This window comes from Sarcophilus harrisii, chromosome 2, assembly GCF_902635505.1.
Source record: "Sarcophilus harrisii chromosome 2, mSarHar1.11, whole genome shotgun sequence".
NCBI classification, from domain to species: Eukaryota; Metazoa; Chordata; class Mammalia; order Dasyuromorphia; family Dasyuridae; genus Sarcophilus; species Sarcophilus harrisii.
This window is the reverse complement of record NC_045427.1, coordinates 611,539,091-611,559,670: the sequence shown is the minus strand read 5'-3', so window position 1 is coordinate 611,559,670 and position 20,580 is coordinate 611,539,091. Positions and strand designations below refer to the sequence as shown.

The 20,580-nt window shown below is 35.3% G+C and overlaps 1 protein-coding gene across 7 annotated transcripts in view; it reads left to right on the top strand.

Annotated features, from left to right (window-relative positions):
* Nucleotides 1-20,580, top strand: part of KAT6B (lysine acetyltransferase 6B) — a 213,902-nt gene that overhangs the window by 85,506 nt on the left and 107,816 nt on the right. The window contains exon 1 of one of the 7 annotated variants that reach the window (XM_031956430.1): nt 15,707-16,038. The exons of the other annotated variants lie outside the window; for them this stretch is intronic. Within the exon in view, the coding sequence (XP_031812290.1) occupies nt 15,731-16,038 (308 nt within the window). The 5' untranslated portion in view covers nt 15,707-15,730. Of the gene's footprint in view, nt 1-15,706; nt 16,039-20,580 lie in introns of those variants that run through there. 7 annotated transcript variants of the gene reach the window in all.

The following is a 20,580-nucleotide window of genomic DNA, read 5'->3' as shown; positions in this document are numbered from 1 at the left end:
CCAGGTTCTTAGTTTGTGACCCTCATTTGTAGAATGATAAGGTTGGATCAAATGTCCTTTAGATTCCCTTTCACCTATGAGGCAATACTTTCTATAATGTCCCTGAAAAGTATCATTAATCCTTGAGTTGAAGACCTTGCTTTTTCATCCAAAATGTTAATTATTCTTGCTTTTTATTACTGGCAAATTTAATGTGTTTCTACCCCTTTATCCTAATTATGATGAAAATATAAAACAGTTCATGGGCAATAACTATGGGCTGACCAGCCAAGTGAAGGGGGGGGGGGAATCTCCCCAGAATATCTAATCATAAAGGGCTTTTCTCCCACTACCCCTTAAAAAACCTTTACCTTTATAAAGCTATTATCATCCAGTAATCCCTAATTTTGACCTTGGAACTCTGCAAGTTCTGAATCTCTTTTGTCCCAGCCAACATTCCTTTGGGATAGTTATCACCTAATTGTTACTCAACTACTAGCAACCCCTGCATGGATGTAATGAGGAGTCCCTCCTCCATCCCCAAATATTGCCATAGCCTCTCCTCTCTGGGACTGCTTCCCTCCTTCAAGAACTTCTTCTCCATTCATCTAGGTCCTGTGCAGCAGTGGGGACTGCAGCTTGCCCACTGCCTTTCATTTTCAGTGGGAAAGAATGAGTAGCATGGATAGGCTGTGATTTCTATCACAGCCCCTCTTCCAATCTGTCCTCTTCCTATCAAGGGTGGAACATCCTTTAACTATGCTAGTCATCTCTGTGTCATCGGATTCCTCGCTTTAATTCAATCCATGTGGCTTTAGTTGACAGATCTTAACATCAGTTATGTCTGTTCTGTTCTCTCTACTCACTCAGCCATTGCCCTTGGTCCAAGATCTGAGCCTCTATTACAGGGATTAGTTTCTCTGCCTCATCTCTTCTCTCTACTACATCCTTCATATGGTTGTCAAAGTGAGTTTCCTAAAGCACAGCTCTGAACCATGTTCTTTCCCTGCTCAGTGAACTCCAAATGATTCCCCATTGACTGTAGTGTCAAATATAATCTCTCTCTTTTTTGTTGTTTGAAGCCCTTAAAAACCAGGCCCCAACCTACTTTTCAAGCCTTTTCATATGTTCCTTCTCAATTCCATCGTCCTACCTACATAGTGGAAGTTCCTCATACGTAACACTGGTTCCCATTGCTCTGCATTTGCTCCAGACCTGGAATGTACTCCCTCGTCACTTTTGTGGCCCAAAATTCCTCATATGCTTCAAGACAACTCAGGCACTTCTACATGAAGTATCTCCTGATTCCTGTGGCTTCTGAATCTTTCCATTCAAAATTAATTTGTACTTATTTTGTCCATATTTTCTGCTTGTTTATTTAGCTACATGTTGTCTACCTCAATAGAACATAAGGTCTTTATGGACAGAGACTATTTCATATTTGGTTTTGTGTCCTTGGCACTTAACAGAGGGTCTGACAAAAACCTTGTTTTCTGAGTGCTTGTTGGAAGAAATTTTTGAATTACTGAAGTCACAAATTCATTCCAGTATTTGAGAGAATCGTATACTTGGTTTCAACCTATAGACTTACTAGCTAGATGGGTACAGTGATGAGAGTACTGACCTTGGAATCAAGATCTGAATTTGGATTCAGCCTTAGACACTTACTAGTTGTGGGACCTAAACTTTCTTATTGTTCACTTGTTTAGGTCATATTCAATTTTTGGAGGCTGCATTGGGATTTTCTTGGCAAAGGTGCTGGAGTGGCTTGCCAATTCCTTCACTGCAAATAGGGTGCAGTGACTTGCCCAGGATTACCCAGCCAGTTAGTGTTTCAAAGTGTCTTCCTGACTGCAGACCCAGCATTCCATCTGTTTGCCACCTGGATGCCCAAACCCTTACAAGTTCCTTATTCTCTGCTTCAGTTTCCTCAGCTATAAAATGGGTATCATAATAGCATTTCCCCCTCTTATTGTGAAGCTCAAATAAGATGATGTTTGTTAAAGTGTTTAAGTGTTTAGCATGACAGTAGGTTCCCCAAATTTATGAAGCAAACCACAAGAAAACTGTCTTTGAAAAAAATTGAAAAAGGAATGATACAATTCAAAAACATTTTTGAGCATTCAAGTATTCGCAAAAATGTAAACTTTTCACCATGGAGAATTTATTTGGAAAGAACAACCAAAACATAAAATTTCTAAAACCTTAACCCTAAAAGACTATATGTGCCAGTCTTTTCTTCACAGAGGTTTGCTGGTTATTTCCTGGCAAAATATTTAAAAGAATTATCAAACTATAAAATGTTATACATTTTTGTTTTTTTGGAAAAAGATTCAGAATACTAAATTTCTTGAACTCATCTATGAATACGAGTAACTTGTAGTGTGTTATCTAATGGATATGCTTTCTTTCCCCCTCCCCCGAATCATAATTGATTTTACCTTCAAGGTAAAATGACATTTTTGAAATGTATTTTTTTTACATCACCTTCATTTATCATTATGACCCTTTCCCCATTCAGAGAATTAGCTCTTAGAACAAAGAATATAAAAATACAGAGAATAAAAAGTATAGGAAAACTAACCAACACATCATTCAAGTACAATAGCACAAGTGTTTCACATCCAGAACTACCCAAATCTACAACAATAGGAAGGTGGTACATTCTTATATTCCTCCTTCAGGACCAAGCTTGGTCAATATTATTAGAGTGATTACTTTCAATTGTTTTCTTTCCATTTATATTGGTGTAATCATTGCATATATTGTTTTCCTTTTCCTGATTCCTTTATAGGTCATATAATTGTTCTAATAGCTTCATACATTCTACTTATTCATTTCTTACAGTACAGTAACATTCTGTCACGTTGACATATCATAGTGTGTTTTGCCAATCCTTAATTGATGAGTAACTAATTTGTTTTTCATTCTTTGATACTACAAAAAAAAGTGCTTCTATAAATATTTGGGTGTATCTTAGACCTTTCCATCTTAATCTCTTTGAGACATATGCCTAGCAGTGGGATCTTTCCGTCAAAGAATATAAACATTTAGTCACTGTCTTAGCATAATTCCAAGTTGTTTTTCATTATGGTAGTATTTTTACAAATCCGCCAATAGTGTATTATCAATTAGTCAAAAAGAAATTCTTGAAATTATTACTATATGCTAGGCATTGTAGCTAGCTGTGGGGGGAAATATAAGAATTGAAATAATCTCTATTAAGAAGCTAACATTCTAATGGAATAGACAGCAAATACATACATAAACAAATACAGAATAAATACAAAATAATTGAATGCCTTAGAAGGACTGTTTGTAAAGGTTAGGATGTGCATCAGGAAAGACTTCTCAGGTAAGAAGCTGTTTGAATTGTGTCATGAGAAGGATAGAGATTGACAAGATGCAGATGAGGACTAAGTTCATTCTAGGCATGAGGGACAGTTGGCTCAAAGACACAGACAGGAGATGGAGTATAGAGTGTAAGGAAGCAAAAGAAGGTCAGATTACAGGATATGAAGCTGGAAGGGCTTTATGAGTCAGACACAGGAATTTGTATGGTATTTTATCTGAGAGACACTAAAATTTGTTGGGTGAAAGAATGGCATAATCAGAACTATGTTTAAAGAAAATCGGATTCAAGGCTGGACTAAAATAGATAGAAATCTGAAGTAGGAGATCAATTAGGAGACCTTTGCAATAAACTAGACCAGAGATGAAGAGACTGAATGAAGATAGTGGCTGTGTAAATAAAGAAGAGGGATATAGGATGTGGGAGATGGATAATGTTATTTATTTATTTATTTTTGACCAAAACTCATCTGATTTTATTGCTTTGGGATGCTCCTTAAAGCTGGCTTATTTCATTTTTTCTGTCTTCTTCTTCTTCTTCTTCTTCTTTTTTTTTTAATTATTATAACTTTTTATTGACAGAACCCATGTCAGGGTAATTTTTTACAACATTATCCGTTGCACTCACTTCTGTTCCAATTTTTCCCCTCCCTCCCTCCACCCCCTCCCCCAGATAGCAAGCAGTCCTATACATGTTAAATATGTCACGGTATATCCTAGATACAATATATGTGTGCAGAACCGAACAGTTCTCTTGTTACACAGGAAGAATTGGATTCAGAAGGTAAAATAACCCGGGAAGAAAAACAAAAATGCAAACAGTTTATATTCATTTCCTTAGTGTTCTTTCTTTGAGTGTAGCTGCTTCTGTCCATCCTTGATCAATTGAAACTGAGTTAAATCTTCTCTTTGTAGAGGAAATCCACTTCCATCAGAATACATCCTCATACAGTAAAACAGCAAGATTTGTGTTTTTATGTTCCCTTCTCTCCACAACCCCTCTGACATTTACTATTCTAGCTTTCCAGGTTACTGAATGTGAGGCAAAATCTCAGATTTATTTTTGATTTTTGACTTTTGATCCTCCCTCCCTTCTCTCCTGTCCCTCCCCTCTCTCCCCTCCTGTCCCTCCCCTCTCTCCCCTTTCTCCTTCCCCTCCCTCCCTCCCTCCCTTCCTCCCTCCCTTCCTTCCCTCCTTCACTCCTTCCCTCCCTCCTTCCCTCCTTCTCTCCCTCCCTCCTTCCCTCCTTCTCTCCCTTCCTCCCTTCTTTCTCCCTTCTTCCTCTCCCTCCCTCCCTCTCTCTCCCCCTTCCTCCCTTCCTTCCTCCCTTCCTTCCCCCCTTCCTTCCCCTTTGACTGTGAGGACCAAGTTAGCACACTGGATGCCTTAGAATAAGCAAAAGTCTTTGGTCTTTAGGGGTAGAAGTAAACAGGATGGACGTAGGATCTCCACGACCTTCCTTCTCTTCGTCTCTTACTCATATCCTAATCCTTCCCACAATTCTCTGTATACACCAAAATATTGAACCAGCACAGAATAGTAGGAAGGGCCATTTTCCAAGCATATGCTAATAGTAATCGGTAATTAGCCTTAAGTGCTCAGTTGTCTGACCTCAATGCATCAACTCAGAGTTTCAGCCCTTTACATTTGACTATTCCTACATATCCTGGAAATCAAAAAAAGTGATTTTTTTTGAGGGGGGAGGGGAGGATAGACAGGGTTAAGTGACTTGAGGGTAGCATACCTAGGGAGTATCAAGTATCTGAGGTTGGATTTGAATTCAGATCTTCGTAACTCCAACACTGGTCCTCAATCCATTGTACCTTGCTATACACTGTATCTTGCTGCCCCAGATGATTTTTTAAAAATATATTTTATTATAGTTTTTTATTTACAAAACATGCATGGGTAATTTTTCAATATTGACCCTTGCAAAACCTTCTGTTCCAACTTCCCCTACCCCCTCCCTTAGATGGCAGGTAGTCCAATACATGTTAAATATGTTAAAGTATAAAATATATATTGTATTTTATACATATTTATACAGTTCTCTTGCTGCAAAAGAAAAATCGGATCTAGAAAGAAAGTTTAAAAAAAAATCTGAGAGGGAAAACAATAATGGAAGCAAACAACAACAAAGAGTTTAAATGCTATATTGTAGTCCACACTCATTTCCTATAGTTCTCTCTCTGGGTGTAGTTTCCAGATGACTTTTTAACAATGAATGATAAAGTAACTGGGTTTTTTTGGTTGTTGTTGTTTGTTTGTTTTTCTTAAAGGAACTGTGCTATGGAAAAGACATTTTGAAAATATGATTAGAAATGTTTACAGCATTATGTGATTTTGTTATTCCAAAAGATGTAAGAATATCACCCACAAACACTTTCAAATAGGCATACTCTAACAATGGTTGATAGAGAATTTTCTAAGAAGTTTAGACATATACCAAATTAACAGTTTCAATGTGTTTTGAATGAATTTATTGAAAATATTAAAATGTAACATCTTTAGATGTCAAAAAGATGGAAATTTACTAACAAAATTTCAATAAAAACCCTTGCTAGATAAGATTACAAAATGAGTAAACACACAGTCAATAATACACTTTTTCCAGGTGGAGCTATCTATACAAGATACCTATTTTCATTTATAAAAGTCATTAAAACCAAATATGAAAATTGTGTGAAGTTAAAATTACATATATAAATATAATTTATAAATGTGTGTGTGCGTGTGTGTGTGTGTGTGTGTGTTGTAAGTGCATGCTCGATTTTTTTTTTCCCCCCTGCTGCTAAGGGCATGTGATTAAAAAAGTTTAGAGATAACGATGCTAGATTGTGTATTTATTACACAAAACTTAGAAATTGTATCAACAAAATTCTCTTATTCATCATTACAAAAAGAAATGAAGTCAGTTTGGCATGACTTACTCTTGAAGCTAAGTTGTGATGATTGCTTCCTCTTCTAGATGTCAATAAATTATCTCTTTAATAACATTTTGAAATTTTGCCAGGTTTGTGGGATCTTGTTCTCTCTCTCTCTCTCTCTCTTTTTTAAAATAAGCATATTTACTATTTTCTAGTCCTGAAGAATTGCTCCTATTCTTGCTCTTATTCTCCAAGATCATTCAAAGTTGTGTGGTATAGCAGACATAATTCTGTGTTTGCCAAATCCTGCTTCAAATACTGTGTGACCTTAGACAAGTTATCCTTTATCTGTCTTGGTTACTTCTTCTGTAAAAATAGGAATTTAAAAAAAAAAGGCACTTATCTTACATGGTTGTATGTAAGGATTAAATGAGAGAATATATAAGCATGTTGCAAACCATAAAGCATTATGTGTTCCTGTTTTTATTATTGTTATTATTGTGGGAGTTGTTATATTACCAACAAGAGTCAGTCACATTTACCAGTTCTTTCAATATCCTGCAATGCAGTTCTTCTGTTCTGGGTTTGGTAAATTTCAAGGGCAACTACTTATTGTCTGCTAATTTGAGTTTTTACCTTCCTATTAGCTATTTTTGTTTTTACTTCTGTTTAAAAGATCATTCTCCTTATCAGAGCAAAAAGAAACCAATTATGAATGAATACTTTTTGTCTTTTTAAAAATTTTAGCAGCAGTCTTTTCCTATTTTTAAATTTTCTTCTTTTCCACAGCACATCTCAAAACCAATCAAAAACCCTCACACTAGCCACTTAGTCTGAACTTTACTCCATTAGCTTCATTTGGGGGGGAAAATTTTACCAAAAATTATTCAATAAATATAAAGTTGAAGTGAGAGTTTTCAGTAATTTATATTTCATTATGTGATTTCATCTCAGAAAAGTGAGTAGTATTTAACTAGCCTACTGAAGAGAGGGAATTAATTCTATTAACTGAGAGGAACAAAATTCTAACTCACTAGAGACTTATACTATTACTAGACTACTATCACTAGAGACTAATACTATTAGTGGTGGCACAGTGTAGGTCTTATACATAATAGCCACTACATAAGTGTCTATTGAAATTGAATTTTACTTTTGGGCAAATTTTGAGAGCTATTTAATACAATAAATTTTGGAAGATAATCAATCTGATAATGAAAGTTTTAAAATTATAAAAATCAGTGCTAGCTCTATTGTAGAAAAACTGTCACAAAATTATTACATTGATGTGTGATGCAGTGAAATGGTAGTCTTCTTGGTAAGCAATGTAATTAATAAAACAGAATATGAAGCTGTTTATACTCTTTGAACAAGTGACCCCATTACTAAAGCAGTTCCCTATATATGTGACTGTTGGGGGAAAAAAATCATTTCTAGTATGCATATTTTGAACCATTAGTCACAATAAAACTAGAAACCACCTATTTGTGATCTATGAATATTATGGAAAATAACACCAGAATTACACAGATATGAAAAAAAAATAGTAAAACATATATAACAATAAAGCCTGAAAAAAGCAGAACCACATCATATATAGAGACAACAACTGTGTAAATAGTAATGACCTTCTCAAATCCTGGATAAATACATAGGAAAGATGTTTAGAAAAAGATAAAGAAAGCTAAAGGATAATATTGTTATTTTAAGTATTACAAAAGTGGTGTTGGGACAATAACACAGAAATTTTGCAGTTTTGTACTTTTAAAAAACTTATGTATATCATAAGTGTTGGATAAAAGAGGAACTATTCAGACATTTACAAAGCTAGTTTTAAAAATGTTTAATATCCCCTTGGCCTATAACCATGTTTTTTTAATCATTATCTTTTCTAGAATCTCTGCCCAAAACATTCTTTTATTTTAGCCCTGTTTTTTCTATTGATGTTCATAAAAATATATCCTTCTATTAATCTCTGATTCTGTTGACTACTAAAATAGAACAATTGTTATTTGGACATGGATAGTTTATGAAATGAGTAAAAAGTTTCAGAACAGTAAGCTATACTACAACTAAACACTTTTAAGATTTTAAATGTATTCTGAAAAGTAAAGAGGTAAAATTTCAAAATACAATAAGAACAGGTATCAAGTCCAACAACAAAAACTTCCCCATTTCACTTGATGAGTTTGATTTTCCGTGAAAGTCAGCAAGAATAATCTCTCTTTCACATAGACACTTGAATTATTTTTCTCTGTATTCCCATTATGTTCCTGTTCTCCATTCTCTGAGTTGATTTCAGAGGGCTTTAACTAGCTTACCTTTGACTATATCAGTTTTCTCTCTTATTTTCCCATCATGGTCTTTGATATTGCCAAAATTCCTTTGGATCTCTTTCCTACTTTCATCCCTGTGCCTTTTTTCTACATATCATTCTTAATAGCTAAATTAGTTTCCCATAAAATTGTCTTCCTACTTTTCACTCATAGATCTACTCTACTCCTGCCTCTTGTTCAGTCTAATTGAAGCTGTGTCATCATCCAGTAATGGCACCTTCTTATGAATTCCCATGTATTAAGACATAAAAAACTTAAAAGTAAATGCAGAAAAGCAGAAATACTACATTCATCCTTTTTACATCATAATGCAATAAGAATCACAAGCAATAATTTCATTATAAATAATTATAACAATGAGGCCACATAATAAAATTTGGGGGATGTAGCCAAAAGAGGTTTTAGGGGATATTTTATAGCTTATATGGTTATATCAGTAAAAAAGAGAAAGAGCAGATCAACAAATTGGGCACACAGCTAAAAGAAACAAACTAGAAAACCAATTTAGAATATCTAATTAAACACTAGAATGGAAATCCTAAAAATCAAAGAAAATATTAATAAAATTAAAAGTTAAAAGGCCATTAAACTAACAAATAAAAATAGGAATTGGTTTTGTGGAGTAAAATAAAATAAACCATTGGCTAATTTGATTTTTAAAAAGAAAGAAGAAAACCAAATTATCAGCATGAAAAATAAGAGTGAATGTACCATCAATGAAGATGGAATTGAAGCAATTGTTAGGGGTTTTTTTGCCCAACTATATGCCACTAAAACTGACAATATAAATGAAATAGAGGAATATTTGCAAAATATAAATTGAATAGATTATTTAAGCATTATATTTCTTCTTTTGGTAAACATAGCTTCGACAACGAAATTGAACAATCCTTAAGGAAGCTCCTTAAAGGGAAAAAAGCATCCAGGACCTGATGGATTCACAAGTGAATTTGACCAAACATTTAAAAAACAATTCTATAAAAAATTTGAAAAAATAGATAAAGAGATAGTCCTACCAAGTTCCTTTTATGACACAGATATAGGTTTAATATTAAACCAGAGAAAGAAGACTACAATTCATCAAGAAAGAAAAATTCAAGTACTATTTTATTTTTCCCTCAGTTACATATAAAGACAATTTCTAACATTCATTTTTTTTTTACATTGAATTCCAAATTTTCTCCCTCCCTCCTTCCCTGAGACAGCAAATTATTTCACATAGGTTATACATGTTCAATGAAAATGCAAAAACTTTAAATAAAAGATGAGCAAGAAGATTATCTTTCTTCTTTGTTTCTTTTTATGGGATGGATTTATACCAGAAATGAGAGCTAATTCAATATTAAGAAAACTAAAGCATAATTGAATATATCAATAGCAAAAACAACAAAAATCATACCATTACATTAATAGATGCAGAAAAAGCTTTTGGCAAAATATACCTATTCCTGTCAAAAACATTAGAAAGCATGGGACTAAATAGAGGTTTTCTTATTTAATACCAAGAAGTAGGCATTATCTGTAATGGGGATAAACTAGAAATCTTTCCAGTAAGATCAAAGATAAAGAAAAAAATTGTCCATTATTACATCATTATACATCATTGTGCTAGAAATGCTAGCTTCTAGCAGTAAGACGAAAAAAAAAGTTGAAGGAAAAAATAAAATCAGGAAAGAAAACTACCCCTTTTTACTGATAATATGAGGTATAGCATATGTAGAGAATCCTAGAGAGTCAACTAAAAAGTATTTGAAACAACAGTTTTAGCAGAATTGAAGTATATAAAATGAATCCACACAAATCAGCATTTGTATATGTTAGCAACAAAACCCAGCAGGAAGAGACAGAAAGAGAAATGCCATTTAAAATAACTTTAGACAATAAAAAATACTTGGGAGTATTATTTGCCAAGACACAGAGTAACTATATGAACTTTGATTAATTGAAAAAGCTTTTGCAAAAATTAAGCCCTAATTCATACAAAAAATAGAAATAGGGAAGGCAGCTGGATGGAGCAATGGATAGAGCACTGGCTTGGAATCAGGAGGACATAAATTCAAACCTGGCCTGAGACACTTTACATGTCTTAGTTGTGTGACTCTTTGCTTCAGTCAACATTTAGCCTCCATAGTTCTCTCTCTGCATATGGATGGTGCTTTCCATCACAAGTCTTTTGGAATTACCTTGAATCACTTCATTGTTGAAAAGAGCCAAGTCCGTCACAAGTGATCACATAATCTTGCTATTACTGTGTACAGTGTTCTTTTGGTTCTACTTTATTTAGCATCAGTTCATGTAAGTCTTTCCAAGCTTTTCTGCAATCGGCCTGTTCACCATTTCTTATAGAACGGTAGTATTCCATTGTTGTTTACTATAACTCTTTTGTTTCATAGATAATGAAACTCAGATGCTGAGAGGTTAAGTAACTTGCCCTTAGTCACCCTAGGTAGTAAGGGACAGAGTTGGGATTTAAACCCAAGCCTTGTGTCTCCAACCAAATCAGGATCAACTTACTCTGCCACACTGCCCAAAGTCATACATGAGCTAAGGAGCAAAACAGAATTCAAATATCATTGGACATGAAATGTAGCTCCTTCATTTTACAGATTAGGAATCTAAATAATAGCGAAATTAAATGGCTTTGCCCAGGTCACATACTTAGTAAGCATTTATTAAGCAAGTGTTTGCTGTGTGTTAGGCACTGTGCTAAGTACTGAGAATACAAGGAAAGGCAAAAACCATTTCCTCCTTTTGAGAAGCTCATCTTCTAATGGGAAAGACATGCCATCATCAATGTACATAATAAGATATGTACCCAACAGATGAGAGATTACTAAAGTGGAAAGATTCTGGGGACAGAGAGGTGGATTGGGGTAGTGAAAGCTATTGTTCTTTCTTTTCTCTGGGATGCACATATCCCTATACACTGTTTTCCACCAATGTGTCTTTCAAAAATTAAATCAAAACCCACTTCTTTAGGAAGTATAAATATAATTGAATTATTTGATTTCTACTTATAAGCCCCATAGGTCCTCATTTACAACAAGGCAATCCTTTTATGTAGCTCTCCAGTTGATACTTTATCATTTTGAACAAAGACTTTTCATTCTTCCTTAACTTCTCATGACTTCCTCTCTTCTCACCCTTCCCAATTGAAAACCTTACCTCCTATTTTACTGAAAAAATTGAATCCATTTCCCCAAGAGTTTCCTCTTTTCCCTTCCTTTTCACTTCATGTCCCTCAGATACCTTTAGCTACTATCTCCTCCAGCCATCTCACATGAAGAAGTGGTCCTCTGTGGGAACTGAGTGTGGACCACAATATAGCATTCTCACTCTCTGTTGTTTGCTTGCATTTTGTTTTCTTCTTACTTTTTTCTTCCTTCTTGATCTGATTTTTCTTGTGCAGCAAGAAAACTGTGTAAATATGTATACATATATTGGATTTAACATATATTTTAACATATTTAACATGAATTCGACTACCTGTCAGTTAGGGAACAGGGTAGGGGGAAGGAGAGGAAAATTTGGAATACAAGGTTTTGCAAGGGTCAATGTTGAAAAATTACCCATGCATATATTTTGTAAATAAAAAGCTTTAATAACTTTAAAAAAAAAGGGAAAAAATGCTGATATCCACTTTTAAAGCTAACCTAAAAAAAAAAAAAGTGGTCCTTTGAAGGCAAATCCCTCTCCACATACAAATGATTTTGTTCCATTTCATCTTCTTTGGCAGATTACTCACTCTTTCATCCCCATTCCCCATCTGATCTTCAATCTTTTGCTGTCTACTGGCTGTTTCCCTGCTGCTAACAAGTGACCATGTGTCCCTCCTCAAACAACTCTCCCGATATGTCCATCCCTGCTATTATACTAGCTATATTTCTCTTCCTTTTTGTATCTAAACTCCTTGAGAACATCTGCAATCATTGCTTCCACTTCCATTCCTCTCATTCTCTTTGTCACTTTTCGCTCTTGCTCCTGATATCATTGCATGGAAACTGCTTTCTCCAGAATGACCAGTGACCCTTTAATTGACAAACTTGCTGGCCTTTTCTCAGTCCTCCTTTTTGGACTTTCCTCATTTTGTCACAGCTGATCACTCTCCTTTTTTGTGATATTGTCTTCACTAGGTTTTAGAGACCCTACTCATTCTTGATACTCTTCCCACCTTGATTACTCTTCACTCACTTTAAATTACAAGCCAATACATAATCTGGGCCATGTCCCTTTTTTAAGCATGTGACTATTATGGAAAGGTGAAAATGCATCTGTATTTTAATCCAAAATTACGCTTATTAAAATCTCATTTTTGTTTTTTTATATACTGTTTAGCTAGATTATAAATGTTTCTAATGTGGGATCCATTTATATGATTTCTTTCCTATTGTCTATATTCCCAATGACAATGAAAAACAAGTGTATGGTAAATTCAATTATTTCACTGAAATCTCCTTAGAAAGTATAATTATTTAGGCTTTTCAGAGATCTCTAGTATAGTTTAGTAAGTCTTTGATGGCAAATAATTTTTTAACTAAGGCTGAAAAGCTAAAGCATCAAGAGACTCTCATAGAGCCTTGGGAGAGAGATGCACTTCACAATGGACTAATAGAATGGCATCTGAAAGCAGGCGATTATCCCTGGCATTTGAAAGAATAGAAATCATCTGCTGAATGACTACCAGATAAGAAGATTGACCTAGGAATAGAACCAACCTTTTTTTTTCTGGCTGTGACACCTGAACAAGAATTCTATTTATTGCGCTTTCAACAGCTTTGGCAATGGAGATATATATACGTATGTATGTATGACACTTGTCAGTCTGTTTTCCTCCAGAAACTTGTAGATTGCTGTCTTTGCTACTTGATGGTTTGCCTTAGAGGAGTCTGAAAGAGTTAGCTGCTCAACCAGGAAGAATGAATGAGCTTCCTTCTTAATAGACTTCTTGAACTTTTTCCACTTGTGACCCCATTTCGCCAGAGAAATTTTTATGATTCTGGATCTTTAGGTATATAAAGTACATATACAAATCATACATAAATAAAGCATAATTTTGTAACCCCTATATTCAGTTGCAAGACCCAGTATGGGTTCATGAACCACAGTTTAAGAAGCTGAGGTTTATATCACCATATCTAGAAGGAAAAACTTTGTACTGGTTGCAGCTTATGAGGAAAGAATTCTGTTTACAGATGGTTTTTCTTATTGCTCCCTTTTTCTCTCATAAGGGAATCTCCCACTGATAAGGAAACATTTCAAGTTGCTTGATGGATAGAATTAACAGGTGGAAGAGAAGTTCAGTAGATTCTAGGGTCACATTAGGCCTATGTGGCCTCGGGAAATTGTTTTGAGTTCTCTTATGTTTTCCCTTTGGGAGGGGTATTTTGAATTTTATTTGTTATAAATTTGAAAAACATCAACGTGTACATAATCAGTAGAAGAACAGATAAAGGGATTTATATATGAAATTGAATTTCATTTACCTTGGGTTTTTTTTTTTTTTAAAGGTATTTAATAAACTCAATACAGTTTAAAGTCATGTCTAGAAATATATGTCTTTTTCTGCATGTCTAATACATTATTTCTGTGGAAAGAGGTAGGAAGTATGCTTCATTCTGTCTTAGAGATTTGTGGTTAGTCACTATTTGTAAGCTTTTTAGAGTGTTTTTCATACAGTGTTTTAGTCATTGTATAAATTGCTTTCCTAGTTCTGCTTACTTCACTCTGCATTACTTCATACAAGTCTTAGGTTTCTAAAACTGAACCTTTTTTTAAACTACCATTTTTCATGGTTCACTGATTTTCATATGCCAATTTTTAGCCATTCCCCAATTGGTGGATACTCCCTTAGTTTCTAGTTTTGTGTTACAATAATGTTACTATGTTTTTTTTTTTTTTTTTGGGGGGGGGGTTTGTATATTTGTTTCCTTTTTCTCTTTCTTTTGTTTCTTTGGGTAAAAGCCTGTTACTGTTACTACCACATTACATCTTAGTGTTTTTTTGGATGTCGTTCCAAAAGTGTTTTCTATAGTGGCTGAACTAATTGACAGCTTACCTAGCAGTTCATGAGTGTGCTTGTCCTCAGTGAAAACTTATCATTTTCCTTTTTTTTTTTTTTTTTTGAGGTATCTGCTAATTTGGTGAGTTTTCCCATTTAAAAAAAAATAGAAATAGTACTCTTCATAGTTTTTGTTGTTTTGTTTTACTAAACCTGTGATTTTCATTAATGAAGGAAACTTAAAGTGAACAACTTTCTCCACCCAATCCGGTCTGTATCTTCTCTGCAACCTAGGTGCCCAGGAGAGTTTCTTGGATCATTAAGTGCCCAGAACTAGGTTAAACAGTCAGGATGGAGCAGAGCCCAGATCTCCTTGACTCTGAATCTAGAGCTCACTCTAGTGGACCTTGCCATCTCTTTTCACAAGGCTATGGAGGTTGAATGAAAGCCTGTTACAGATATTCCTTAAAATATCTGTGTTGTAGTAAAGTCATGTATTACAGAGAGTTCTTCACTTTTCTCCATTAAGAAGGTATTAATGAGACTGCCACATTCTAAATCATAAGTCCAATGCTCTTGGGATCATCTTCAGTCATGACTAATACAGGCAACATCAGAGGCTGAAGCCCACTAAATAAAGCACAGTTTTGCTTAAGGGGGAGATTTAATGGGGACTTACATGCAAATCCATCAAAATTACTTTTATGCACATTTAATAGTAATTCTATTGAATTGTATTCTTTAATAATAATATCTCTATCCAATTTTGCTGTTTGATCTTATGGTCATAATCATAAAGAAAAATTTTAAGGGCAAAACCCCTCACTGACTCAGTAATCATAAATATAAAAGGCACACAAACCTTCCTGGGGGAAAAAAAAGAATGATAATAGATTACTTTGCCCCTGGCCTATCAGGGGCCCTGAAATAAAGCCATTCAAACTTTCCAACTCCTATTAGGAAGAAAAGGAAAGAGAAAAGACTTGAATTTTTTTCTCTTTCTGCCAGAATACTCCTGGTCCCTCCCATCTCCTCCAAAGGGGATGAGAAAAGCAGAATTTTTTTTGTTAATTAAAGCTTTTTATTTTCACAATATATATCCGGATAATTCAACACCCTTACAAAATCTTGTTTTCTAAATTTTTTCTGTCCCTTTCCCCTCCACCCCCCCTCCCCTAGATGGCAAGTAATCCAGTATATGTTAACCATGTGCAATTCTAATATACATATTCCCACCAATTTCATGCTGCACAAGAAAAATCAGGTCGAAAGCAGAATTTTTCTAAAAGACTCTTTTGCTCAGAAGAGAGAGCGCCTCCTGCTCTATTGTGGGGAGGTTAAGGCCCGGAGGCAGGCCCTTGGAAAGGCTGTGTCTTTAAGGCCTGCCTACACTTCTGTTCCAATCAGGCCACATTCTAGAGGACTCTCTGTTCAGCCCCCTTTCTGTCCCCCACCCCCGTTCTTGAGGATTAGAGGCTACATCTTCAAAGTTCTGCCTAACAGAAGGTCAGTAAAGGTGCCCTTTTTTTCAGGGAACAAGTCCGTTGTGAATCCAAGTGGCCCTGGCCTTTTGTGTAAGATGAAGTCACCTCCTCGGTTGGGTCAGCATGTTTCATTGAGGCTCTGATTGTTGTGCCTGAAGCGGAGTGGGGGAGGGGCAGGTTAGTCTGCTCTTCATTCCAAACAGCTAGAAGGTAACTGGCTGTCAGTTAATAATTGTGATAGACCAGGCTCTTAAGGCGTGACATCAATGTATGTAGGGAGGAGCAGTGTTTGTTAGTAGAAAATTGGGCTGGGTTGAGAGACAGGAGACATTCAGCTCTGAACTCAGAAGTTACGTGAGTCTCAGTTTTTTTTCATCTGCAAAGTGAGGGTAATGGTATCTGTAGTATTCATCCCCCCAAGGTTGTTGTGAGGATCAAATGAGCTCATGTGTGTCAAACCTGTGATAAACCTTAAATCTCTATATAAATGTCAGCTATTAAGATTATTCACTGTCCAGGTGCATATTTGCATCCTCTTCCCATCTTCTTATCTTAGCCTATGTACATTACATCTTATAAATAATCCATAAAGATTTACCCAATATATTGGGAGCCTCTAAGTCTTTTATGGAAGAAAAACTCTATCTTCTGCATTTTACCTAAAGTGGGTAAGAGACAATTTTATTGATATACAAGCATTCTTTCTTGGAGAGAAGTCCAAAGGGGCAAAGTTTCCCTTGCTAATTGGAATTCTCTCTTCCCTAAGCCATTTCCATTTATATTTTATTTTATTTTGTTTTAATTTTATCCACACATTTATTTATTTATTGCTGAGGTTGTTGGGGTCAAGTGACTTGCCCAGGGTCATACAGCTAGGAAGTATTTAAGTGTCTGAGGTCAAATTTGAACTCGGGTCCTCCTGACTTCAGGGCTGGTACTCTATCCATTGCGCTGCCCCCACTAAGACAAAGTTTCATAGCAAAGTGAAACACATGTATGAAGATTACATTCAGAGATTTTTACTTACCCAAACAAAAAATAATAATATTAGTTCTGCCTGGAGTACCCTTTAACAAAGTCTCTTCCTAGAGCCCACCCGTTCCTCTTTAATCTCGTTTCAGTCTCATCAGTGGTAGACAAATATCTCTCTTAATTGAACTAAACAAGGATATTTCCACTCTTAATTGGTCATCATAAACAAGACTAAATCTTTTGCTTTCAGGGAAATAAGATCTCTCCCTGGAATTCTCTTTTTTATTCAGTGAAGACTGATTAAGTCTTTGATTCAAGTGAGTCCAAGGACTTCAGACTAGGGCACTGTCATAATATTATATCTTAATATTTTTAACATAACTGATGTCTTAGTGCTACATTCTTCCACAGTAAGTGTCATCAAAGTACTCAAGCTATGTCAGTTTGCTATTGTTCACACTTACTATGTATTCCTGAGCCATCTCCTTTTCAATAATACATTGCCTTGATGACACATCTTCAATGAGGCATTAAGTATGTATTAAGTACTTACTTTGTGCCAGGCACTGTGCTAAGAGGTGGAAATTCAAAGAAAGGGGGAGAGGAGGAGAGAACTCCCTTCTCTCAAAGCTTTCACAGTCTAATGGGTAAAACAACATACAAACAATTATTCATAGACAGGATACATACAGGATAAATTGGAGATAATCTCAGGGAGAAGACATTAAGATTAGGGAAGAATGGGGAAATTTTCTTAAAGTGGAACTTTGGCTGAGACTTGAGGAAAGCCAAGAGGTGGAGATGAATAGGAAGAATGTCTCAGACGCAGAAATGTTAATGTGTGAAAAGACTAGAAAGGTAGGAATGGGCCAAGTTATAAAGGACTTTAAAAGTCCAATACAGAATTTTACATTTGGGTTGGGAATAATTGAAGCCATTGGAATTTACTGAAGTGGGTCGGGGGCGGGGGGGAGGGGGAGTTAGGGTTAGGGTTGGGAAGGAGACATGGTCAAAGTTGAAATTAAAGATCAGTTTGACAGCTGAATGGAAAATGAATTGGAGTATGAAAAGACTTCTTTTAATCTACTTGTGCTATGAAAAGACTGAGGCAGGCTATTACAGCATCTTTATTTACAGCACAATTTACATTACAGCACAGTCTACTTGTACTAATACTCTTTATTAATGGTAATTTGTTGCATCATACTTAATATTCTTATTCATCTCCCCTCCTTTGCCCTTTGAGTTAGAGTTACTATTCTTTGGAGATTGTAGTGATTATATGATTGACAGACATAACCTTGCTGGGAAGATATTAGTAGTTTTGTGGCAGGGAGCAGGCTAACAGACTACAATTTCCTGGATGCAGTCTGTACGGTTCCTACTATTTAATTCTAGACCTAATTCATATATATCTGTGGTTCTTACCCACAGGCATAGTTATAAATTGACTCATTAAGATGTCCATTCACTAATATCTAATTTGGGCAATAGCCGTTCTTTTTTCATCGTGGAGATTTTTTGTTGATTGCTATATTGATCTCATTTAAATAACAATGGATTTCATTGAGAATACCATCATTACTGTAGCATTCTAAGGCTTAATATAATCAGCACTGTTATCCCAAAAAGGCAAATCAGGAGAACCAGACAGTGTAATACATCTTCTTTGATAATGGCAAACACCTTTGGTGAGAATGTCTTTCTGTTTTATACCTCTTTGACACCGACAATCAAAGTATCTTTGAAAAAAAGTAACTTTATCTCTCTGGCTACATATAACTTTCAAGGACTCTAATATGATCTTAATGTATGTATTAAAGATCCTTTGGTGGTGGAAAGTTTTAAAGTTTGTTTTTTACTTGACCAACTCACAGAACCCTAAATTTTGAATTTTATAATTCTCTATATTTTTCATTTCCATGTCTGTTATCTGTTGTAGAAAGCAGTCTATCAAAACCTATTATCTTAAATTTTTCTTTAAAGATTCTAATACATGAGTAGACCATTCTCATAAACATTTTTTATAGATAAGAGTTAATGTGTTCTTATTTTGCTTGCTTGGAGGTAAGGGATAATAATTTTGCAAATCACAGTGTCTTATAAGATGCACAGTATCTCCTTTTAAAAAAAATATTTTACTTGAAAAAATAGTAAAAAAAAAAAAAAGAAAGAAAAAAGAAAAGAAAAGAAAAACTGAAAACCATAAAGCAGAACAAAAGAGAAGATTGTCATCTACCCAGAAGAATATCAGGGAAGATTCAGAATATATAACAACAAATACCAGATCAAGAATATATAAATATATATATAATCATATTCATGAATGCCCATCTTTTCTTTACTTCCTTGTAAATTGTTCTTTGGTTCTCTATCACACACCTTTTTTACTTTATTCTTTTCTTTTCTTTTCTTTTTTGCTGAAGCAATTGGGGTTAAGTGATTTGCCCAGGGGCACACAGCTAGGTAGTGGTAAGTGTCTGAGATCAAATTTGAACTTGGGTCCTTCTGACTTCAGGGCTGGTGCTGTATCCACAGCATCAACTAGTTGTCTCTTACTTTATTCTTATTCCCTTTATCCCTCTCCCATCTCCAAACCATGGTTAAGAAAGGATAGGATACGCGCGTGCGCACACACACTCTCTCCGTCCGTCTGTCTGTCTGTCTGTCTCTGTCTCTGTCTCTGTCTCTGTCTCTCACACACAGACACACACAGACACAGACACACACACACACACACACACACACACGTTTCCTATCCTGGCTGACATTTTGCTTTAATTCTTCTCCTAACTTGTCTTGCAATTACTTAACCTCCCCCCACACAAGGATCCCTCCCTTGTCTTCTTCCCTTACCCTTTGCTCCCCCATCCCTCCCCCCTTATTTTTTTTTTTACAGATTTTGGAGGGAACTAATACCTTTCATGGTATATATGTAGTATTGACGTTGGTAAACTCTGTATGACTTGAGTGAACTCTGTAAAATTATGCAATATCTCAGAAACCATGTCCCCTTTGCTCTATAGCTCCAAATGGTTTCACATCCTCTCAGAGTGTGATAAACAGTGCCATTCAAGAGCAAATCAAACTCCTATTGATCTTGTTAGGAAATCATAATCCCAAGAAAGATTTCACATTCAATTGAGAATTATCAAACTTCCCTTAGATTTACACATAAAATAGGTCTTCTGGAAAATGATTCTTTGCAGATCTCTCTCCATAGAGAAAGATATGCCTGCTAAGAGAATGTCTCTTAGTGTTTCTCTTTAAACAATAAAGCCCCCTCTTTTGCCTTAGCCTCTGGGAGTTAGCTAATTCTTTCACTTCGTAACTTGTGTCTCCGAACAGATGGTACCCCACTAGTGGTACCACACCTCATCAGTATTGCTTATTGAACCTATTCCCTTTGTAAGTAGATTTTCAGAACTGTTAGTCCTCCTTCCTCCTTTAATGCCTGTTGTCTATTCTTCCTCTGTACTTCATTTGTGTAACATGATTACTATTTTTAGCTTTACTCTTGCAATCTTTCTTTTGAGCTGCCTTATTGTTGATGTGAATCTTATACATATAGTATATATTTCCCATGTAGAAA